The sequence below is a fragment of the Emydura macquarii genome, unplaced genomic scaffold (genome assembly GCF_026122565.2).
Source record: "Emydura macquarii macquarii isolate MOO-44397 ecotype Brisbane River unplaced genomic scaffold, CSIRO-AGI_Emac_v2 contig_3692, whole genome shotgun sequence".
In the NCBI taxonomy this organism is placed as follows: Eukaryota; Metazoa; Chordata; order Testudines; family Chelidae; genus Emydura; species Emydura macquarii.
Genome location: NW_027133829.1, coordinates 1,476,545 through 1,501,604, shown reverse-complemented (window position 1 = coordinate 1,501,604; position 25,060 = coordinate 1,476,545). Strand labels below are relative to the sequence as shown.

The window sequence follows — 25,060 nt, the reverse complement described above, 5'->3', positions numbered from 1 at the left end:
GAAATTTTGGTAAAATACAAAATATGTTAAATTTAAATATTCACATGCTTCTGCCCCCATGACTAATACATCCAACCTCATAGAGTGCTACTTGCTGTGTGTGTGTTACATAAACCTTTATTTTAGTAAATTTCTGCTTTAGGGCAAACAGCATTTTGATCAGTATAATCTCCTGCCCTCATGTAATGCTTTTCAGAACAAGTTAAAAGCATTGGCTTCCAAAGGATCAGCAAGTGTAATTACAGAAGACATGCTAAAAGGCCAAGATTCGTTGATGACAGACACAGGACAGTCTGTTCAACCTGAAGAAATATCTAGTGCTGCTGGAGCAGAGCACATAGAGAAGGAGGATGATCTATCTATGGATGAACTAAATGTCACTTCATCACCTGAGGCCTCAGCTGTTTGTCCAAACCAAGACTATAATTTAGTGAATTCTTTGCTTAATCTCACAAAAAGCCCAGTGAGTCATTCTGGATTCTATTCAATGTGGAAAAATGAGTGAATTGTTTTAGATATTGCTGGAAGAGAGGCATTTACAAAAATGTGTATATATATCATTGAATTCTAAAGAAATAAGATATTTTGCAGATAGCTTTTTGATAGACCATTTCTTTTGCAAATTTCCAGGTGAAAACAACAACAAAAATTCTAGAAGGTGAATTGATTGCAATCTGATATTCATTTGGATCACATTGTTTAAGTATATTGTAGCTTCCAGCCTTTCAAAGCAAGTTGAGTGGGTTAATTATATCACAAAAGAATATGAAAAATGGAAGAAAGGGCTAATTTATCTAGTATCATCTAAACCAAAGTGATAAACTAAACACTCTTTTTTTAAAAGCTTCAGAAGACCAGACTCTCTGTGAACTTGATTTCCTGTCAAAACCAACAATATGGGGTCTGATCCAAGTCCCTCAGAATTCAAAGGGATTATTTAGAATTAACTTCAAGGGGAGCTGGTTATGGCTTTGTTTACTGTACTGGTGTTGAGAGCAGAAAAGAAAACGTTACATACGCCATATTGTAAAGTGATGTTTTACATTAGATTAGGCCCAAGCCAGTGTATAATCTTTATCATTGGTTATATAAACGTGAGTGTTATGCTCACCATGTGAATAACCCTCTTCAAAAGAAAGATTTTAAAACAAATTTAGTAGAAATAACTGTTCTTAGTTCTGAATATGGAACATTAAGAAATCTCTTCAGTCCCTCCTTTGCTTTGGTCTGAAAATCCTTTGATTTCTGATGTTTGACTTCAAATCATAGAAGATTAGGGTTGGAAGGGAACTCAGGAGGTCATCTAGTTCAACCTTCTGAGCAGCATTCCTGATTTATTTAACTCTTCCACGTCTCTTTGACAGGATGGTCGCATAGCAGTAAAGGCATGTGAAGGCCTCATGCTCTTAGTAAGTTTGCCAGAGCCTGCGGCAGCCAAGTGCTTGAGTCAGAGCACTTGCTTATGTGAATTGCTGACGGCTAGGCTCACCACACTCTACAAAGCCCTGCCTCAGTCTGTGGATCCATTAGATATTGAATCGGTGGAGGCAATTAACTGGGGGTAAGAATATTGTTTCTGTTATGAATATTTTAGATAACTTTGCATCACACACTGAAACTGAATTTCTATCATTAATTAGACCGCTAGTAGAGAGAAGGCATCATGCAAGTATTTCCATTAATAGAATTCAGATAAAATATAGTACTCTTAAGACTTGAAACATACATTGCACTGATTATTGAGTTACGGGCAGGTTCGACTGCCATTTCATAGAGTCAGTCATTTAAGAGCAGCTGTCTCATTGAATTAGATTAGAGATCTGTCTGGTGTAGCTGCAGAATCATTATTTTTCTATTTTAATGTCAAGGACATAGAAAATTAATATACAAACCTTTTTGCTGCATGCAGTGAGTACACAAATCCAAGAGAAGGCAGGAAGTATCTGTTTGATGAAGAACTGTTACAACATTTTGATAGTAAAAATCAGGAGGGCAAATAGTTATTACATAACTTATCAGCTAAATTTGTCAACATGACTTATCAGCGTGGAGCAAAAGACAGTAAGCCTGTTGTCCCAACTGCTTGTATGTTAGACTCTAAATACTTTTACTCTGGAATTCCCTTCCCCACACCTCACCCCACCTTACTCTGTCTTGATCCCCGTACTTGATCATGGTCTGTAAATTCCCACACAGAGACGATGTATCTGATTTTAAGGAGTTCTTTAGCAGTCAAAGGTAGTATAACATCCAGTTGCTGGAAATAGAAAGTAAGAAAAAATCAAATTGAAAATAAGATGAAATTGTTTTAATAGTTGGAACAGCTTACCAAGTGATATGGTGAATCCATCATCACTTGGAGATTTCAGATTGAGATTGGCTGTCTTTCTAAAAGATATGCTCTAGTTCAGCCCCAAGGTATGGAGTGGGCTGGATAGTGTTCACTTACATAGTAGGGAAGAATAATCTCTCTACTGCAGGAACGACTAGATCAATATCTATGGCCTCTGTTACATGGGAGGTCAGACTAGTTGACTCTTCTGACTTAAAAAGCTGTTAAAACATTCTAGGTACATCCATGTAGAATTCTTCTGCTGGACATACCAAGTACACTTTAGCATGCCATTGAAATCAATAGAATGGTAATGATAGCACTGCAGGATTTGTGGAAGACCAGCAGGAAAACTCTTAATATTCCCTCTTTTCTCTCTGAGTGCAATCCTGCTCCCATTAAAGCAGATTGAGAATGTTGCCATTGAATTCAGTGGGAGTAGTATTGGGCCCAATGTTCTTTAAATGTATATAAACTAAATATATATATTTTCCCTTGCGTCCAGTTTGGATTCCTATAGCCACAAAGAAGATACATCCGCCTTTCCAGGGAAAAGAGCCCTGATTTCATTTCTGTCCTGGTTTGACTACTGTGATCAACTCATTAAAGAAGCACAAAAGGTTTGAAATGTTTTCTAGCATAAATGTGGATAATCCAAGTATAGTTCAGCAAATATATTATTCCACATCTCTTGAGTGTGAAGGGTAACATTTTGTGGCCTGTGTTTTAGACTACTGCTGTTGCTATGGCAAGATCTGTACGGGAACGATTTTTTGTTGGTGTCATGGAACCCCAGCTGATGCAAACGTGAGTGGCCCTCTTTGCGTGTGGCACAACAGGATAGAATATAAGTCGAGTTGATACTTTCAGTTGAAATCCAGTAACTTTCTCATCTTAAACTTCTTGTTCAGGTCAGAGATTGGGATCCTTACATCAACAGCACTGTTGCATCGCATTGTCCGTCAAGTCACTTCAGATGTGTTGCTGCAAGAAATGGTTAGCTTTATACTTGGAGGACACAGAGAGCCAGAAACCCTGACGGACATCAACAGACATCCATTGCGACACAGGTTGATCGAGCACTGTGATCATATTTCTGATGAGGTGAGAAATCATCACGTCAGTGTGTCTAAAATGCTGTTCTGCTGTGAAAAGTGACTTCAAAAATAGCAATATGAGGTCTCATGTTTATTGTCTGTCAGTCACTTTTAGCTGAGTTTTACAAGTAAAAAGATGGAGGTGGCAAGGTTCTAACTGCCAGCCGTACAGAACTTCCCTTAGGAGGTGGAACTCGGTGTTGTCTCTGACTAGCACGTCAGAACCAATAATCAAGATTCTGTGTGCCATATTCTGCCATCATTGCACCTGTGTATGTCCATTTGGGTTTGCTTGTATAGGTGTAACTGCGGACAGACTTTGGCCAGGCATTGGGAGCTGAGTTTATCGTTCTATTGCATCTCCTCTCTCTCTTAGTTGTTCTGGTTCTAGAATGAGGTCAGATAAAGAGTAGTAAAAATGTATTCTGGTCACTAAAGTCAGCAGATAGGGTTGAGACGGTACACAGTGCAGATGTGCTGACTAAGAAGATGTCATAGTTCCTTTTAGGCCCTGATCCTTAATCTGCTCCATGCGAAGCCATGTTGAAATTACTTGACTGCAGTGAGGCTCCCCTTGGAGCAGCTTGCCGAGTCACCCCTTTCGGAATACAGCCACACATCACGAATGTTTGTATATGTTAAACCCTGACTTTGTGCTTTCCGTTTTACACTGCTCCTTATGCTTAGAGTGGCCTCTCAATTTAAATACTCCAGGCCCCTGTTCTCTGCTTCAGAAAATCTCCCAAACCTGCCTGAGTTTTGAATCTGTGCCTTTATATGTCCATGTTACCTACCTACTTAAACGCAGCAGCCAATGCTTACAAACCAGGACACCAAAATTTTTATTCGGGCAGCTAAATAAATGAACTGATTATGAGACATGTGAAACACCACTCAGATCCTACTGAAGTCAGTGGGCGGTACAGGTGCATAGTGCTGCTGAAAATCAGACCACTTTTATTTAGGTGCCTAACTTCAGGCATGCTGGTTTGAAATGTTCAGACTATAATTCCAGCTATAAAATCCCCATGGCACTCTGTGTCAGGTCTGTATTGTATCCACTAGTGTCTTTAGGCTTTGATCCTATATCTGGATCTATACAGGTGCAGGGGCCTGCCCATGTTGGTCTGGTTGTAGAAGCAAAGTCTTAGACTGTAAGTTCTTTGAGCAAGGATACTGTTAGTTTGGCACAGTACTCCTCTTTTACAGAGCTGTGTCGATCTAATGCTATATAAAAGATAAAGGTTATCATGGATAAATGTGTATATTCTTTTTGACTTCTGTGTTGTCTCTTCATCTACATTTATGGATCACTCGGTATGATGGTGTCCCAATCCTGACTGGGATCTTTGCGCTTAGCTGCAGTATGAAAGACTAATAAGAACAATCTCCCAGCATGGATAAACACAGCTATTGTTAGTAAGCCAAGAACAGTGGTTTAAGGAAACACTGCTTGCATTTATTTAACTCCTTTATTTATTTATTTTTATTTGTGTTGCAGATCAGCATAATGACTTTAAGAATGTTTGAGCACCTTTTACAAAAACCCAATGAGCACATTCTTTACAATTTGGTTCTAAGAAATTTAGAAGAAAGAAACTACACAGAATATAAACCACCCTGTCAGGAAGATAAAGATGTGGTGGAGAATGGACAGATAGCAGGAGCAGTGTAAGTTTTTCTGTTGCATCAGTGAGGGATTTCATGATGGCTGAGTATACCTTTCAGTTCTTATTTCTTAAAAAAAAAAAAAAAAATCTTTAAGATCAGTTTTTCTTTCTTTAACTAGTTGAAATAAAATTGAACCAGGATGACATTTAGTTGTCATCGTTTGCCCTTTGCGTTGACAGCATTGTAATAAATACAACCATTTAACCATAGTTAATGTAGATTAGTTGTTGCACACTTTACTCCATCAGCAGCTTGTGTATGTGATTACAACAGTGATGGATGATTGTAAATTAGCAAAAGTGTCTTTCTGACATCATAACACACACAGGTTCTGATTTAGCAATTTGCATGGATTTAACTTTAAGCACACAAGAAGTTCCTTTGACTTCAGTGGGGTTGCTCACATACTTAAGGTTAGTCATATGCTTAAGTATCTTGCTAAATCAGGGCCACAGTATCTTTAATTTTCATAGTACTTCATACATAATCCTTACAAATACCCTTTTGTGCTTGGTATATAAGTATTGTCCCCTTTTACAAGTGGAGGGGGTGTGGGACAGGAATCGGGTCAATGAGATTAAGGCACAGATCTTCAAAGGTATTTAAGCTCCTAACTTTAATTGAAACCAATGGAAATTAGAACTAAATACCTTTGAGGATCGGGGACTAAGTGACTTGATATGCAGTGGGATTCAGTGTCAGAAACAGAAGTCAGAAGTTCCTGGCTCCCAGTTCAGACCACGAGATTATGCCTCTCTCCCTCTTTTTTTAAGTTAGTCATCAATTTATAAATGCTGATATTTCATCATAATAATTCAGTGAAACGGTATCCAAATTGTGATAATCTAGAATGTGTGCTGGCTGGTGAGAGAAGAAAAAGAGATGATGTGCCTTTGATTCAGAAGGCTTCCTGCCTTCCATAACATTCTGTGAATTATATTGTCTCTCTGTCTAATGTAAACTTACAGTGACCTGGAAGAAGATCCATTATTTACTGATCTTTCCCCGGATAACACATTGTTGAATCAAGAGTGGCTAAGTGCTTCTCCTCCTGTCAGCCCAGAACATTCAAAAAATGATGGGAAGACGGAAGTTCATAAAATTGTAAATAGGTGAGTTGAATAACCAATTTTAAAAAGCTGTTTTGTGTGTGTAATTTGAATCAGGTATGTAGCTTGCGTAGTGCTAATGTTCTGTGTAACTTGGAGGAATGATGCATCAGAAGTAAACTTTCATTCAGCAGGTTATTCCTCAAGAGTTAGTATTTATAGCAAAAAATAATTCAACATAAACCAAAAAAGAACAGAAAATCTTTCCAGCCTACTGTCCATCCTGGGCCTTTGGTGTCTGGAGAGGGTTCAGACAGGAGCTGCAAAAATAATTAAAGGATTAGAAAACATGCCTTATAGTAGTAGATTCCAGGAACTCTATCTATATAACTTAACAAAGAAAAGGGTAAGGGGTGACTTCATCAGTCAAAAGTACCTCTATGGGAAACAAATATTTGATAATGAACTCTTCAGTCTAGTAAACAAAGGAATAACAAGATCTGAAGTTTGAACCTAAAAACTTCAGACTGGAAATAAGATGTAAATATTTTACAGAAAGGATTATTAATCATTGGAACAATTTACCAAGGGTTGTGGTGGATTCTCCATCACTGCCAATTTTTAAATCAAAACTTCATTTTTTAAAAAGATATGCGGTAGTTCAAACGAAATTATTTTGGGCAAGTTTTATGGCCTGTTATACAGGAGGCCAGACTAGTTTATCACAATGATCCCTTCTGGCCTTGGAATCTATGAATCAAGGTGTAAAGCTATCCCTTCTCATTGACATTCATTCAGTTTGGCTTCATCTCTCAACCAGCCTCCCTTACAGGAGTTGACCCTGCTCCAGTGAAATCAGTGGGAGTTTCTCCATTGACTAAAATGAGAGTAAGATCAAGTCCATAGTCCTTCCCCTGAGCACTTGTGCAACGAGAGGGGGAAGCTGAGCTAACTCATTGCTCATTGGGGACCATGTCACACTTCTGGCCCCGTAACATTTGGCTGTGCACACTGGACAGCAAAGTGGAAATCACCAAGAGGACAGACTCTCTGATCTAAACTATTTAGTGATTGTAATTCTTTCAGTCATTAACTTGAAAAGTGGGGTAGATGGTATTTGGTCAGTTAATACATATTAGCAAGGCAGCACTGGTATTTTGGTGCTGACCTACCTACAGACCCCAAAATAATTAGTGGTGTGAGAGACAGGAAAGAGAGCGAGCCCAGTGGATATGGAATTGAATACTTGTTTTTTTCCCCCCAGATACTCTTGCATCCAGTTTATGGTGGTCATGGTTTGGAGCACAGACAAAAAACAATCTGCTAAACTGCCCATTTATATTTCCATCAGAGGAATGGAAATGTTCTGGGTATTTGCAGTGCTTTGATGGAAGAATGAACATTTTTCATAGATGATAAGATCTGCGTGGCAGATCTCGGACTCTGATATTCCTCTCTCCCTACGTATACAGAACTCCCACTGGTGTCAGTGGCAGTTCCATGCATGTAGGGAAAGCAGAACATTGGAGACAAGATTTGTAAGGCACATTTTCTATAACTGTGTAGTGAGCGTAACAATTTCCTATATGTGCTGTGATCATGCTAATTCTGTTACCACCAAGGTGGTGTCTTCTGTATAACAATAAATATCGGCAATATTTGTAACAGGAACACGTACTTACAAATGATCACTTAAGTTCTTAACTGTTCTTTCATCACAGCAAACTGACAACTAATGATTTATTAACTAAAAAAAATAAATGGGTAGTAACTTTTCATATGAAATCCCTTCGTTTATTTGATTCATTTGCCTATAGATTTTCCATCTAACTCTGCTTTAAGCCTGATTATAGTCTGATCTTTAGCAAATGCTTGGAATTGGCTATGACTCTTCACTTCACTTCTGCCTCCCTGCTTTCAGAAATCACTAGCCCTATACTGGTTTCTTCACACTCAGTGCTAGATACACAAACTCTAATGCACACACTTAATTAGCACTGACAGTAATTAAACTGTTAGACATGCCTCAGTAGATTTTATGGCCCTTCTTCCTCACACAATGTTACTGAGTAACCCCCTGTGTAAACTGGACAGATGGTTCATTATTGTATTGACCACCAATGTATTGATAATGAAGAAATTGCCATTGTAGGACTAGATTCATTTATTAATGTATTTTTGTTTCTTTTTAGCTTCCTCTGTCTAGTACCTGAAGAGGCCAAGTCGTCATACCATGTAGAGGGCACAGGTTATGATACCTACCTCAGAGATGCCCACAGACAAGTATGTCACACAACTATAATCTTTTTTTCTTCTTTTTTTCCCCCTTAATTGCTTGTAAGAATTTACAAAATGATTTTGGGACATGTACAGTTCTACTAAAAATAGATAAACTAGTAATGGAAAGGGTTAAAATTCAATTGTCTTGCACTAATTAGGACTTTACCTTTAGAGATTTTTAACTGAGTTCTGAATCCCCCTTACACAGCTCTAATGGGCATTATAGATTACATTAAATGTATTAATATTCATGTGACAAACCTGCACTCAGATTGGTTCAAAAATTGCCTTTGCATTTATCTGCATTCTTCTTCAGTAGAGGAATGCCTGGCAAGATCTTTGAAAGAACTAAGTGGATGTTAAAATGCTGCAGAAGAGTTAACAACCGGGGCTTTAAAATAATGGTTCAATGAACGTAATGTGCATACTAAGGCATGCAGGTTTGAAGTTGAGAATACTGGTGGGAAGGGAAAGCTTTAATGTTGTGTATTTTGAAATAACAAACATAGGTTTTGTTTCTAAAAATATGATCTAAAGTCTCCGTGTCAGAGGACAATCAGCATTCATTTGCAGCCTTCCAAGTGAAGTTCTGTGACACTCCTGTAATGGAACAAAATTAGACATACAGAGTGCATGGGGGGGCAGCGTAGAGTAACTGGAATAAAAATACATGCAGTGGTACTTTAGGGATTTTCTACTCTCTGAAATTTGATAAGCACACATTCAAATAGAAAGGTTTGCTTTCTTTGCTTCCTTTATGGTTTTACCCACAGCATTTCTTGAAAAGAGAGGAAAATATGAAGGAGAAAATAGGGGGAGCAGAAGTCGCGTACAGTTCTCATAATGTTCTAATTTTGGATGCAGGAAAGTGCATACTGTCTTCTCTTTTTTCTTTCTTGTCTTGGGGAAAGGAGGATTCTGGGAGCCAGTTAGAAAGTAGGAGGATTGATTTCTGCCTCTTATTCTCAATGATATGCCTGGTCTTGAATTATTGCACCCACAAAAACATAGCCCTCTTATAATGGGGTGGCATCCACCTCTCACGAGTGCCCCCTGGTCAAGTATGTGCCTGCAGCTCTCTGTTTGTGGTGAACCCTGCTGGTGGTTTCTCAGGCGGGTTTTCAACAACTCAGCCCTCCATCTGAGTCTCACACACAGTCTGTATATGAAACAGAACGGACCCCTTCTGGAGTATAGAGTCCATCAGGGGCCCATCCTAGTACTCCTCTGTTGGTGTCTCTGTAGCCATCCCTGAGGCTCAGTCTTTAAATAGTCCTGGCCCTGGTATGGGGTTGTACTCTTAGAGCTTCCTCCTTGGAGAGACTGTCTTCCTGCAGTCCTCCCTGGGCTCAGTCCTTACTCAGTCCCGGCAGCCAGCCAGAAGCTCCCTCTTGCTTCCCACCCCCATCCCTTCCAGCAACTGATCTGTCTATGGTCTTGCTGCTCTTTCAGCCTGCCATGTACATCATCCACATTCCTCCAGCTCCAGGCAGCAACTGAATGTCTCAGTCAGGCCCCGCAGCTCCTTTTATGTGAGCCTGCTGGACCCTGATTGGCTCCTCCCTGCAGCCTCTCTTATTGGCTACTTCCCTGCAACCACTCTAGGCCACTTGAAAGACTTCTCTTCTGCTTCTTTCTGGGATAGAATGTGGCAGGACCTTGAGGACTCCAGAAGGTGGCCTCTGGGCCTAGTCCACCCCGTCACACCTCCACATTGGTGCAGTTACACTCAAATAGCTGTTCTGCCTCCTTGTGTCTGTACTTGGAAGCCCAGTGGAAGATGCACAAGTACCTAAGCTGCACTGAAGAAGAATCCATGGGTCTGATTCTTCTTTCCCTTGCACCAGTTTAACTCCATTGACTTTAATGGAGTTACTTCTGGTTAGGAGAATCACAGCCAATGTGAATAAATTACTGTGCCTGCCCAGTATTTGTGTCCCAAGCAAGCTGCTGATTTAGAGGTCCATTCTTCCCTCTGTGTGCGTAAGTCCCCCATAATGTTGCACACATCAAGAGGAAAATAAAGTGCTTGAATGAAGGCTGATACCTTTTGTCATGGAATGTTTCCAAACTGGGAAGATTCTGAGGCTATGTCTACACTGATGGCGGCAAAGTTGCTGCTGTCAGATCAATTTATCTGGATCAACTGAGTGGTCAGTGAAGACCCGCTCAGTCGATCCAGAAGACGACGTTATTAATCCACCCCCGCAAGTGGCATAGCGCTGCATTGACGGGAACATGGTTCCCATCGGCATAGTGCCGTGAAGACGGCGCGCAGAAGAGAAGCATAGCAGTCGACAGGAGTTGCGTAACTCCCGTTGACTGCCGCCGAATCACGGAGGTGAGTGTAGACCAAACCTAAGAAAAGGAGTTCTCAGATAGCTGCCATTCACATTCTCAAGTAGTGTAGGTTATTAAAAGAAAAAGGAAATGGTTTCCATAAAGATTTGTAGCTTCTTGCTCTTTTTTCTCCTTCTGTTGTTTGAGTATGTTTTGCTTACTCTTTTCTCCTAGTTCCGGGATTATTGTGCAATCTGTTTACGATGGGAATGGCCGGGTTCTCCCAAATCTTTGGAAAAGTGCAATTTAGAAGCATCGTTTTTTGAAGGACATTTCTTGAAAATTCTGTTTGACAGAATGGGCAGGATTCTCGATCAGGTAACAAAACACGTCATTATGACTCATTTCTGATGCATTCATCCCTTATAAATGACTGATCTCCCCCAGGTCACATCAATACCTTCTACATATGTTTAATATAGCAGTGTATTATTGTGCAACTCTGCTACCAAATTCTGTGTAGCTTGACTGCAGTGACTAGTGGCTTTAAGGTGTTGTTTTTACTAATACTGGCAATCTTGTCAACATGCTGAAGGAGCATTCTACAGATTGTCCTTGCTATTGGACTCTCTAGATTACTAAATACTGAAGTGACTGGCATTTATCAATAACAAGGGGTAGATTATGACATTCTCACTTACACTGAGCACCATAGTCATCTGTGTTAGTTACCTGTTTTGTGTTCTAAATGATTTCATGAATGATGTCATTTAAAGCTACAGATGATTCATAGAGTGGAAATGTCACTACAGTGTAAGGGGGGCAACATGGTGCATTGGATCTCCTGTCATCAAATTAACAAAAGCACAAGTCCTTCTTGCATGTTTATCCTTCCAGGAGAAGGTGGGGTGTTATGGAGTAGTAAAGGATAGGAGAAGAGCTTTTTAACTACCTAGAATATTCCTTTTGTTTTATAACTACATGGCCTTTGTGAGTGTCTGTTTTATTTTGATTTTTCCAGCATTTATACTTCTCAGGTAGCCATGTGAATTCTTCACTATATAGAATATTTTACGGTCTAGATATCCTATATATTTAATAAACTTTACTGTATAATATTGTTCTCAAAGTTCTGTGCATCAAATTGAAAGCCAGACTGTATTACTATATCATCCGCAGAGTTTCCCCCAGGCTTTTTCAGGGTTGAAATAATTATTCTCCTCACACCAGTGATGCAAGGAAATTTCTGGAGGGTACTTTTTCCAGGCCCCAACAGATCACTTTAAAAATAGGTCTCTCCACCATTTCATTATGTTAAAAATGTAGTTATTGGGGGTGAACAAATTGGCTGTGAATTTGACTGGTTGTTCTTGCTGAAAAAACAGATATAATACATAAAGTCCAGATTAGTATAGTGGAATTTACAGAAGGTAATTCTAGGTAGAAGAGAAATCCTTTTTGGTTAACCTTATTTCATTTTTTTCTATCTTCATCCCCTTCCTCCACTACCATTCCTCTCCTTTTTCTATTTATCGCCTCTCCTGCCTCCTTTTTTCTCTCTTCTTTGTGGCTGCATCTTCACGAGGAAAAAAAAGTTGTGTTGATAACCTAAGGTAGCTAACTGGCAATAACTAATTTGAGCTAAAATCCTAGTCAAAATGCAAGTTTGCACACAAGTTAGCAGGTCAATTCATGTGAAACCTATAAACAGTCTTGTCTTCACTAGGATTTTAGCATAAGTTAGTTAACTCCAGTTAGCTGCCTCAAGTTAGGAATGCATCTTTTTTCTTCCTAGTGAAGACAAGATCTAAAATCTAAATTATTCCCCCAGTAGTGCTATGTGAATGCTTTACAGGTGGCGTTGCTATAGATGCAATGAAACTATTTACAGGAGAAGCATATGATACTAGAGAGACAAGGTGAGTGAGGTAATACTAAGATAAAATCCTTCTCTAAGCATTTGTTTCCCTCTGTAGCTAGCTCCAAGTGTAAAACTAGATGCTGCTGGTACCAGATTTCCTGTGAAATCTGATTTCCGCCACTTTTAGTCAGGGGCAGAGGTAGAGCAGATCAGGAATCATGGCAACAGTGTACAGCTGATCTGCCATGAGAGTGCTATAAGAAAAATGCTGTGAGAGTATAATTTATAAAATTATAAAATAAAAGGAGATTGAAAAATAACGCTGAAACGTTTTCATTGCTACAACACTCCCTATAGGGGTTGCAGAATGTGTCTTTAGTTTGTGTCATTTTTAGTTCTGTCCACTCTATGCAGGCTCAGTATGCTGAGGACGTGTTTCCAGCCTTAATACTGCATTTCCTTGGGGTTTTTTTAATAGATCAGGTTAGATGTTTAATGCATTACTTAATACTGAATGTTTTCCATGTTAAATAGGATTGATATGAATCTCAAAGCAAGTAAACCTATGTGAACATCTATGCCGTGAGCTATTGAACTTCAATATTGCAGTCTTTGACTTACCTCAGTGTAATTTGGGGGCAATGAGAAATTTTACATTTTGAGGGAAACAGAGAAATGTTCCTCTGGCATGTGGATTTTGTATCTATCCAACCTGTTTTATGTGGATTAAGTTAAAGAACACTTTGTGTACTCGTAGGGTCTTGCTTCCAGTAAACGTATTCTGTGCATCACTAACTAAAGCAATACTGGTTTTTAATAACAAATAGATCTGAGTATCATCTGTGTTTGGAAAAGCTAATCTTATACATATGAAAATCTTGTCTCAGTGATGAGACATAAATTGTAACAAATAAAAGAGCAAAAATATATCCCTAAGGGACATCGGGGAACAAATACCTACTATTGAAGCACAATGTCAATTTGATTTAGTACCTGTCAGCATAGCACAGTTTCTGAGTTAGTCAAGCAAGATGTCACGCTCTACAGTGTTAAAAACAATACTTGACTCCAAAAGAATTAAAACAAACTGCCTCAGTCAAACAGCAAGAGTATATTGCTAAAGCTATTTCCCACCAAAAAACCCAGACTTAAAGCTAAATTGAAACTTGGCCTGGGGATAATTCTTAGTGACGTGCTAACATAACCCAGAAAAATAAAAAGTTGGTTCTATCTTGTCAAATAAAAGTGACAAATTTGATATGGTGAATTTAAAGGTCCACACCAAGTGATAAGTTTAGCAAAACATTCAGTTCTACTTTCAGCTTGCGTTAGTTTTCCTTTGGGCTTTGTTATCATAATACATTATTTAATACCTAGCTTTTATGTAGAGTAGATCTCAAAGAGCTTATGAAGGAGGTAAGTATTGTGAGTTTCAGGGGTAAGTGCACCTGCATACCCTGTCAGGTCTCACAACTCCAGCCGTCACCCGTCTCTGGGTAGGAACCATGGTCCTACTCTTTTCTCACTGGTTTTTTTCAGGCTGCACATTCTCTGCCTTATACTCTGATATCCCCAACAAGCAGGTCTGCCTAATGGCCAGTACCTGTGCATTGCTTTCTCTCTGAGGGCTATGAACAATGTACCACACAAATTTTGCTGAGCAGAGTGCATTTATTTTTAAGGTAAAAGCAAGAAAAGTTGCTCCATGCTTACTAAAAGCTTATCAGCCGTCACCCCCAACTCCGACAACGGCTCTTGGAAGTGGCGGTCTGTCCAACCCTTCAGCAAGGGCCGGGATCCCCCTAGGACCCAAGTTCCTGTCAGTTTGTTGAATGAAAAGGAAAACTGCAAGTCAGTTCAAGATCATCTTTTATACCAAAAGCCTTTGTGTTGTTTCCTAGTCTCTTAGGGTGTGTCTAGGCTGCAGCTGGGAGTGAGCCTCCCAGCCCAGGTAGACAGACTCACATTAGCAAGGCTTGAGCTTGCCCAACAATAGTGTGGATATGGCACTTTGGGCAGGTGCTCAGGCTCTCAAGCCCACCTGACCCCCTAGACTTGAGAGTCCGAACTCCAGCCCAAGCTGTAAGTTAATCTCGTTGGTCTTTGTGGGCTGGGAGACTCGCTCTCAGATGCAGTGTAGACATACGCTGGAAAACCCAGCCTGATCCAGTGTATGCAAACCTCCCCAAGGGGTGCTGCTGCTTTGAAGCTGTCTGCAGTCCTAGGGGTATTCCCCTTACTGCTTTTAGTTTCTGGAAGAGCTGTGGTAACTCTTCCCCAAGGAGTAGAACACATTCATATATGAATCATTCCTAAATTTAATACAGTGGTCCCCAAAGGTCCTGCAGGGCACTGCAGTATCTGTCACAAGTGTCCTTATCTTCACTAACAGATGAGGCAGTTGAGGGACAGAGAGATGAAGTGACTTGCTCAGGGTTCACCAAGCAGGCCAGTAGCAGAGCAGGTAATAGAATAGAACCCAGATCTCCTGTGTCCCAGTCCAGTGCTCTGTCCACTCTGGACCACTCTGCAGCCCCTTATTAGTAATATACAGTACACTAGCATGAAGCAAGGCTCTTTGTTTCATAAGAGCTCATCTGGTCCTTTTTTCTCTTCCTTCCTGCAGTCTTAATGCTTTGTTTGCTGTGGAAATGGATTGGATTGAGCTGCTTCTGGCAGGTATACCATAGAAGCAGTTCTCTGGTGCTCCCATTTGTTCCTGCAGCATTTCAAATTTCATTTCCAATATTAAGTTTGTAGCTCTTATAGTTGTGAAAAAAGGTTGTGGCTCTTAGCTGATACAGCTCTTACTGAGTCTGCTGACAAGGAGATAGAAACAATAGCTCGGTGAGAAGAACCAACAGCCCTTGAAGTTCCAGCTAGTTCAAAACACAGCAGTCTGTGTGTCGAATCAACGCAGCCTGCTGAGAGCACATCACCTCTGTGCCTCACTGTCTCCTCCTTGAATACCGGATCACATTCAAGGTTTCAGTCCTCTTCTCTTCAGCGTCCTCCATGGAATTCATTGGCTCAGATGACTAAGGGCTTTCCTCGGCAGCTCCAGTCCTCTGGTGCAGTGGAACTGTCAGCCACTGGGAGCTTTCACAGTAGCTGGGCTCACACTGTGGAACTTACTTCTGGAAGTAACCAGGGTGAACGTAGAACATGAATCTTTGCCTTCAGAATACCATGGAAATCCCACTTGACTTGCCTGTCCCACAAGAACACCGCCTCCAGAATATAATACCTAGCTCTTACATAGCATTTCCTAAAGCTGTTTACAAAGGAAGGCAAGTACCAGCATCCCCATTTTACAGATGGAGGCCGACATACAAATATAATTCCCACTGACTAGGGTTGGAGAGAGAACAAAGAAATGTATATATTCACTTTGACTAATCTGTAACGTACTTGGATCCCCCATTGAATGGCATGTTATAAAAACATAGAAGAGAGGTGTTAACTGCTCCCTCACACTTCAGTGGGGTGTTATCTCAGAAGTATAATGATGACATTTTAAATGTCAGCAATAAGTATTCCATTGCCAGTCATTTGAAAAATCATCCAACAGTTTTGAGATTTTGTGCTGAGTTAGAAGATCACCTCTCTCCCAATGGGATTCCTGTTTGGAGATGATCAGTAGCTGAGGAATAAGCACCAGGAACAAATAAAAGCTGTCCTGACAATACAGGTTTCATGGAAATGGATCCTCTTTGTGGGCTGAGGGAATCCTCTTAAAACTACTCATTGTTTACATCCTCTTCCCTGAAAGTCTCTCTTACCAAGGAGCGCTGGACAGAGCTTCCTTCAGTACTTGACAGTGCTGCTTCTTGCATTTGGTTAGGGTTTGTTTCGGTAAAAAGGTCCTTAGAAAACAGTGCAAAATACATTGGTCATGCAGGTTTCCCAGTGCCACATCCAAACCTTCAACTCCGCATTGTAGTACTTGGTGCTGTCACTAGATGGCCTGGCTACCTGTGACTGTTCCTCCTAGTACAGAATAAAAGTGAAGGAAGATAAAGAAAATACAAGCATGAGCATGGTTTTGTATTTCAGATTTTCCTGTCTCTCTGTCTTTCTAATGTGTGTCTCAATGTAATTAGTAATCATTGAGGAAAAGTCAACAGCGCTTTAATCTAAAGGGATTCTATGCAATTTCTTTAGTTCTTTCATAGTTTTTCCCCACTGCAGCACCATGCTGCCTGGACAGGTGTTGTGGGCTTTGTCCAAATATGAAACACAGATAACTGATGGCCTGGGCAGAGCTATAGAGATATAGCAAATAAAAGCAATGAAAAAGGGATTTTCAAGTGTGATGTCACACAATGAAAACATGTAACCATTGGCAAATATAGACTTTCCTTTCAACAGCAAAGGGCCTGAGCAGTAGCCATTGCTGCCTGGTCACATTCCTACCCTACCCTTTGCTTTTTTCATTTAGAAATCCTTTTGACACTAATCATTTCTTTATTATTGTGAGGAAGGTTTTAGCCTAGTTATTTATCTGCCTATCTTAGGTCCTTATATGGCTCCCATATAATCAGTTGCTCAGTTTCTTCTGTTACAACGATTTATTAGTGATCAGATCTTGAGACCACGAATATGTTGCAGCTAGGGCGTAGCTACTTTCCGTCCACTACACTTCTATAGTTAGCCTCATTTCCTGGATCTAATACATTAGGAAATGATGCAACTTACAAGAGCAGGAAAGTCCAGGTCTGACACACCTCAGTTGCAGAGCAGCATGTGTTGTGGAGATAGGAGGATTTTGGCCATACTTTATACCTTGGATACCCCCTGATAGCTCTGTAGGCATGGGATTGAAGGGGAGGAAGTCATAATGAAATTAACAAATAATGTCCTCTTGTTTGTTCACAGCCATACGATGTAAATTTACAAGTTACATCAGTGTTGTCGAAACTCTCCCTGTTTCCCCATCCACATATACACGAATACCTTTTGGATCCCTATGTAAATCTGGCTTCAGGCTGTCGATCTCTCTTCTCTGTTATTGTCAGGGTGAGTAAATGACCAACGAACATTTATGTGTGGCTTCAGGGGCGATAAACTTAAATAGCTGTGTAATTAAGTCTAAAGGCCGGGTAATTTTGGCTTTAATATTGCAACTGTCTGGTCTCTTGAAAGAGAGAGACATTTTTTTCTTAAGTCTCATACCAAACAACACTGAAGAATACATTTTTCAGTAAATCCATTTGCTCTCCAAGGGTGTCTCTATAATTGTTTCACCTGCCAGGTTTCAAAGATGTGGATATAAAATGATTTCTTTCAAGGATTTGCCCATAATTCTGCAATAAAGTTGTTTTAATTCTGAATGGGTCCTGTCAGAATCATTGACATGGTGGTATTATGTAATGCCGTAAGTACAGGCATATGTCTGCATCAGAACTGGATTGTGAAAGAGTTGGTTTTATTAAGGCACAAATAAATTACATCCTGAACACTCTTTGCATTTGGATGGAATGCTACAGCGTATTATCGTCAAGCATGATTGATTCATTCCTTTCCTACCTGTAAGTACTGCAGATCCATGTCCACTATAAAATTGCTGTACTTACCTCAAGTCCCCCCATCTCCCTCTGATCTCATCTCTCCCTCTAATACCTGGCATGATGAGGTCTATAAACCCCACACAAAATACAGGCAGAAACATGTTAAGAACCCTTTCTGCCTGCAGACAGCAAAACCAGCCCCACGAGGGCTCAGCTGTGAGGATTGTCATTTATGAAGAGACCTGGCCCCCCAGTGGCCGTAGCTAATGATGGCAAGTCCACATATAAAGAAAGAGAAACAGGATGAAAAGGAGCTGGGGAGAAGAGCTTAAACCTTCAAGGGAGCAATGGTTCTGTGCCAGAAGAGCTAGCACCAGTCTACATGTGAGAGATTTAAAGCCCTCTGGAAGCACAAAGGAGGTAGATCGGGAGATAGAAGCCCTGAGAGCCAAGGGCTTTTTGACTTGTTTGTTACATTTATGGGCTCTGGCTTGTTTTACTTGATTTGATTTGTTGCCTGGGTCAAACACTGACGTAGGCGGGTCAAACCGGGTTTTGCACAAGATGGTGTCCCTCAGCGCTGACACCTTGCTTTTTTCACTCTGCCAGTTCTGCCCTCCAGCCAGATCTCAATCTCTTCTCTCTTAAATTAGAGGTTGGTCCTTTGCCAGAACCACACCTGCTGTTAAACTCTTGGGGCAGGCATTCTCTTTGTTCATCTGCAGAGCCAAGCACACGGTTGGGTTTTAACAAATAAGAGTGCCCGACTTCCAAGCCTTTTAAAAACGCAGTTCAGTACTCACCCCGTCTGCAGTCCCTAAAGCCACTAAGTTATTGGCCAGTTCCCTATACCAATATTTAGGAAGCCAAATTCACCACTAGCATAATCGTAGAGTCAAGAGAGTTCCACCAATTCATAGAGCAGTGCATTGGACCTGCAGTTATTGGGCCTTCAAGTCTCTGTTCATCAGCTGGTTCCACATCTCTAAGTTCTGCTAATGTTTTTGGTACTTGTGCACTAACAATTCTGTCACCATCTAGTGGCTAGGATACAAATTGGTTTGAGTCTGCAAAACCTTTGAGTAATAGCACTGGGTCTTTTAGCTCAGGCAGCAGAGGCACATGATTTTAGATCCAGAGATCCCCAAGTTCATTCCCGCCCCCAGCAGGGATATGATGTTATGTGTAGATGACTGTAGTATGGCAGCTGCCAGCCAAGTGGCCCCCTCATGGGCAGGTTGCCTCTGCAATGCCCTGCCCCTCTTTCCTCTCATTCAGGGCTCCCTAAACAAAGTCACAGCCCTTCTTGGGGTCCGGGTTTTTTATTAACAAAGTTGCCAAAAACAAACACATAAGAAATCTCCCACCCAGCCTTAAAATGGGCATAGCCCCTCCTCCCTGAGGGACTGTCCCTTCCTTGGGGACCACTTCAGGAGACCCTCTCTCCCTGCATCTTCACTTTGCAGTCCCCTTCTAACTCTGCTCTTCCTTTGAGCTCTCTTTACTCTCACTTACAGGCTTTATCTGGCTAAGGCTTGCTCCTCCCACCAGTCCCAGCTCCACACAGTCTCCTCTCTCCTGAGTGTCCCATGTTATTAATCAAGCTTCCTGCCTCTGGCAATCTCAAATGCACACACACCCGCAACTTCCTGTTGCCTTTTCTGTTGGAATCATCTGATTCCTCTCAGCTGAGGTTCATCTTGTAATCAGGACTGGCTGAGCCCCAGGCTCTCCAGCCCAGGACAAGACGCTGTAAAATAACATGGTCTCTGCAATAATTAGCAGAGGGAATGCAGTCGATGGCTGGCAGACGAGATCCGGTGGCAGAAAGATTCCGAATATCCCTCACCCATGTTGGGAAATTGTGAAGAGGAATTAACCACCTGAAAGTTGATATTTATTTGAACTCTCACTGGCTGTCTCTTTATTTGGCTCTCACTTCATATAATACTACTTCGTCTCTGTGTGATTTGCAGGTTGTTGGAGATCTTATGGTGAGAATCCAGCGCATCCCAGATTTCACTCCCAAACTTCTGCTGGTCAGAAAACGTCTGCTTGGATTGGAGCCAGAGGGGCCCATGTAAGTCAATAAATTGCAAACCCTCCACGCAAACTGTTTTTGTGTGCAGCTTCTTATTAGCTCGTGTTGTTTTTTCCTTTCCCAGCGTTGACCACATGACATTACTGGAGGGCGTGATTGTACTGGAAGAGTTCTGTAAAGAACTGGCAGCAATTGCATTTGTGAAATACCATGCCGCGTCTACACCCTAAGCAGCCACTTGAAGTGACTGGACTACAAAATGGAGCGTGTTTCAGTCAAAAAAAACTATTGACTCCACCTAGACAAGGAGAGAGGGAGCCTCCTAACAATGGGTCGATGTACATTTGACTGTTGTTATGGATGGCAGTGAAGGGTGAGTTCCAGCACTGACTGGGCTCTGATGGAGATACTGAACCCAGGATGCAATCAAAAGGACTCCAGGACAGACAAAACATAACATTTCTAGCCGCTGTTTGAAGAGCTGAAAACAATGTCTGAAGAGCCACAAACTTCAGAACTTTAATTACTAAGCCATTGTTTTAACAACATTTTAGGGGGTAGGGGTTTTTGATATGCTCTGGGGCTCATATACTTAAATTGTCTTTTGTGATCACTATTGCTTTTTCAAATATCAAGCTATTTCTGTAGTGTTTTCATGTCATACATTTTTTCTCCAGTTGAAAATATGAAAGGAAAAGAGTAAAGCAGCATGTCTAGATACAAGTGATACCATCTAAAACATTGCAGAGAGGTTGAAAAGACCTGCTAATACATATGCAGTATGATCCATGTGGGATGAATTCTACTTTTGTGAATCTTCTTATATTGTAGTGAATTCTGGGCCGGTGAAATTATATTGCCATACGTTGGTTAATCAGGGCCTGTATGTAGAAAATGATCATAGCCTAAATGTGCATGTTTTTAGTGCCGTGCTCTTTGGCTTTCCAAATGATTTCTCCTGAGTTCAGCTCTATAACTAGATTTGCCTTAGATTTGTGTATGTGAGCTCCAGTATGTTTGATCCATGTCATCTTTACAAGGATGCTAATTATACAGGTCATTAGTAGTAGTTGCTAAAACCAGTATTTTTTTTAAATGTTATTTAACATTGGTTTAAGAATATTTTGTGCCTTGCAAATTGGTAGTGTAAATGTTCTGTTATTTTAAAAATGCTCTATTGCTTGCCTAAATGTAACCATAGTACCCAGACAAAAGAGTGGCTGATACCACTTTGGGCAGCAGTAAAAGGGATGATACAATACTTAGAGGACCAAAATTCTCCACTGGTTTTCACAACACGGGGATGCAGAGATGTTTCCCATTGCATTCTTTGCAACATTAATTCTACCAGCCAGCGCAGAAATTGCCATTGCAGGCCAAGGGGCATGTACTCAAGCATATTTTGCTACTGTTCCTCCTGAATGACTGCAGCTAGCACTTGCTGCAGAGAGCAGCATATACGCTAGCAGGCTGGAGGGGCTGAATGTGCTTCTTAACCTTCATATCACTCTTGATGATCCCTGTAGGGAGAGCTGCCCTCCTGTTTACACAGGAGAATATCTTCCTAATTAATATAGTAGCATAGCAGACGAAGCAGGTAAAGCCCTTAATGTTCACATTGCATTTCTTAGTCTGTCTTTTTTAATATCCTGTTGGACAGTGAGTGCCGGTTTTTTATCTCATTTCAGTATAAATCAGGACTGATTTAATCAAGCAGTAGCATTCCTCCTGGTTTCCACAAGCATAACTGGGATCCGAATCTGGCCCTCCATGTCTATTTTTTACCTTTATGGAATCTGCATATTGAACAACTCCTGAAGTTACCAGGTGGCTTGTCAAACAAAATTGAACATTCTCACAGTTAATGGGCTAAATTCACCACTTATTCACAGCATAAACTCCAGAGAAGGGTCCTGCTGGTAAACATTCCAGTAGGGTTACAGGTTGTGGGGGCAGAAGGAGATGTGGAGCACCACTCCAAAAGAGGACAGCATTGCCCAAAAGTGGTTGTGGCCAGGGAGTAAGATGATTCAGTAGCTCCGTACAAATCCTCCCATCCACAGAGCTCTGGCACTTCAGCTGGAATGAAAGATGCTCTCAATAGAGGGTAGCGGTGGACTTAGCAGGCACATGCACCAGCTTTGCTGAATGTGGCCTGAAAATGTTTTCATACCAAAGTAGCTTAGTAAAATAAAGTGTAAGAAAGGGTACTTCCTCTTCATTCCCATTCTTTACATGGATATTTGGAAAGTAGCAAGTGATTTTTTTTTCAGAGCAATGTATACTAAAATTAATCCATTTTGAGACACTTCATTAATGTACCTGCCTATACATACAGTATAAACATATTCATATGAGAAGATTTATGTTTAATGCCTACATTTTCGATAATTTAGGCCCCAATTCTTCAAAGCATCTAAGCATGAGCTTAAAGTTAAGCATTTACTTAAGACCTGTTAAGTGAATATGAGTTAGGAAAACACTTGAAGTTAAGCTTGTGTTTCAGTGTTTTGCTGAACAGCTGTGGAGTTATGCATGTTCTTACGTGCTTTGCTGACTCAGGTCTTTTTTGTTTTAGTTTTAGCTTGAATTTAATTACACTTGCTCCAAAATTTAATCCTGTTTTCATTATTTATTAAAAAAAAACAACTCTGATTTTTAGAATACTCCCAAAGTCCCATTGCAGTGTAAATCATAGAAGACATAATGCTATGAAAAATGAGAATGAATGAAAACAAAACCCACATTCGAGCATTCCAAACAGTATAATAGTTCTAAATCTATTTAAGAGGTGCAGGATCTCAGATGGAGATGTGAACATTATTTACTTTTGTTACCAGTTGCTGCTCTCTGAGCTAATTACACAGTAAGGCATTGCATCAGTCAATGTATGCAAGGATAACTGCAGAGTCTGTAGTTTTTAAATGCAAAACAAGCTACCTAGCTGCAAGCCTGATAGTTTATTGTTTGCAGTTGACCAATAAGATATCACTATAAATCTTCTTAAATTCAAGATGTCATTGTCTAGTATTCAATCTTCAGCGCGTTGAGTAGCCATGGTGATGATATTTCGCAAGCCAAATATTATTCAGGCCACAAATTCTAAAAAGTGGATCTGTCTTGATAGCAAGCGAAGCAATGGGCGCTGCATACAATAATTACCACAAATTGTGACAATGACTTGTATTTTTGTAAAAACGATTGGCTCTTCCTTAAGAGAGGGATCGTTGAATTTTGTTTCTTGTCTTTCATGCACTTTTATTTTTAAAAGTAAAAATTAGTTCAAGTCCATGATTTTACTCATTGAATCTCTGCATGTTATTGAGTTGCCCATTGTGTTTCTCTCTGTGTGTGTATGTGGTTATTTATTACCCACAGGTGGACACCTGAGAAACATGGCCTGATATTCAGAAGTTCAGAGTACCTGCAAATCCTTCCAATGTCATTGGGAACTGCAGGTGTTCATCATCTTTGAAAAATATGGCCAATAATATTTCAAAATATTTGGGGAAAATACTGGGATGATTTTGGTTCCAGTAAATAAATTCAAATTGCATTTTAGCCTTGATGCACATATTTGTAAATAAGGACATGTTTTTATTTTTCTGCCATTTATTGTATGTTTTTGATTTTGTCTCTGATGTAGAAACTTTTGTAATAAGCAACATGCTACATCTGATAGAACAGAAGTTTGTCCTTAGTCCAGTTCCATTATGATTGTAATTTTCCTAGTATTCAAATCTTGTCTATGTAATGTTGTCATAATGTATTCATCTGTGCAATATGAGAGCTGTGATTTGATACACAGCATCAGTCTGGTTGTACATCACCTATGTATGTATAAGGACTGAAATCCTGAGCTTGCTTACACTATTGCTAGTGTAAAGATTGTTACACTTGATTTTACAGGGCACAAGTAATCATGGAATTGCTTTGTAATACATGGTAATTTCTTACCAGGCATTGCTGTATGCACAGTTACCAGTCAGTGATGAAAGACATCATTATTTGTCTTAGTAAGAGAAATGTTACAATGAAGTATTATGTAAAACCTACAGATTTCATGGTAATTGTACTTTGGGTTATATGATAAATCCAAACCTATATAATGCATATCATACAGAGCTTTCCAACTATGATCACTAATAATATTTTCTGGGCCCTGTAAAATAATTACGCTCTCTCTCTCTCTCTCTATATATATATATATGTATATATATACACACACTTTTTGTTTTGCCTCCTGCCTTGTTTACATTAAACAGAGGATATTCAGTAATCTGGTTTTTTTAACTTTATGTAGGTCACTGACTGTACAGTGTTGCCAAGGTTCAGCAGACATGGGATATGCAACAAAGGAACTGTTGAAACAGCTACATTAATATACATAAAGTACTAACTTTTACAAAGGAGGTTGTGATAAAATTCAGTTTTTGTGCTAAAAATGCATGCAGGATTAAAAGGGATATTCTAAAAATAAATTAATTTAAATGAAGTGACATATTTTTTCAGAATTCTAAGTTCTGTATGTGTGTTTAGAGAAAGAAAATGGTACAAAATCAATGAAGTGATAATGATCTGGCATTTCACATCATGTCTTTCATCCTGAAGGATTTTAAAGCAAGCTGCAAACTTTATATAGCAATCACAGCAGCCACATCTGGGGAGAACATATTGGATATTTAACAAAGTACAGCAACAGTACACTACTGTTTAGGATACAAAATGAAGCATTTTACTCCCATTCAAACTGGAGATAAAATAAGCAGACAGAAGGTAATCACTCAGAACACAGGCTAGTGTCCCCTAATCTTGAGAAAAGTGCTTTAGGATCTTTAAAGATTGCACAAGTGGTCAGGACCCTGGTCTCATGCTACTCCAAGAGTACAATGCTCTCTATCACAGTACAGGTGTATCGACTCTGAAACACAATTGTCAT

At 40.1% G+C, this 25,060-nt stretch overlaps 1 protein-coding gene across 2 annotated transcripts in view; it reads left to right on the top strand.

Moving 5' to 3' along the window:
• The window catches only part of FHIP2A (FHF complex subunit HOOK interacting protein 2A), a 46,426-nt gene extending 21,812 nt beyond the window's left edge, over positions 1 to 24,614 (top strand). The window contains exons 6-17 of one of the 2 annotated variants that reach the window (XM_067536942.1): positions 197 to 463; positions 1,365 to 1,561; positions 2,838 to 2,952; positions 3,063 to 3,139; positions 3,244 to 3,436; positions 4,931 to 5,100; positions 6,069 to 6,212; positions 8,342 to 8,432; positions 10,944 to 11,087; positions 17,449 to 17,589; positions 20,057 to 20,160; positions 20,246 to 24,614. In XM_067536942.1, coding sequence (XP_067393043.1) covers positions 197 to 463; positions 1,365 to 1,561; positions 2,838 to 2,952; positions 3,063 to 3,139; positions 3,244 to 3,436; positions 4,931 to 5,100; positions 6,069 to 6,212; positions 8,342 to 8,432; positions 10,944 to 11,087; positions 17,449 to 17,589; positions 20,057 to 20,160; positions 20,246 to 20,351 — 1,749 coding nt within the window. In that variant the 3' untranslated portion in view covers positions 20,352 to 24,614. The remainder of the gene's footprint in view (positions 1 to 196; positions 464 to 1,364; positions 1,562 to 2,837; positions 2,953 to 3,062; positions 3,140 to 3,243; positions 3,437 to 4,930; positions 5,101 to 6,068; positions 6,213 to 8,341; positions 8,433 to 10,943; positions 11,088 to 17,448; positions 17,590 to 20,056; positions 20,161 to 20,245) is intronic. The other variant, XM_067536943.1, reaches the window with a different exon arrangement.
• The last annotated feature ends 446 nt before the right edge of the window (positions 24,615 to 25,060 follow it).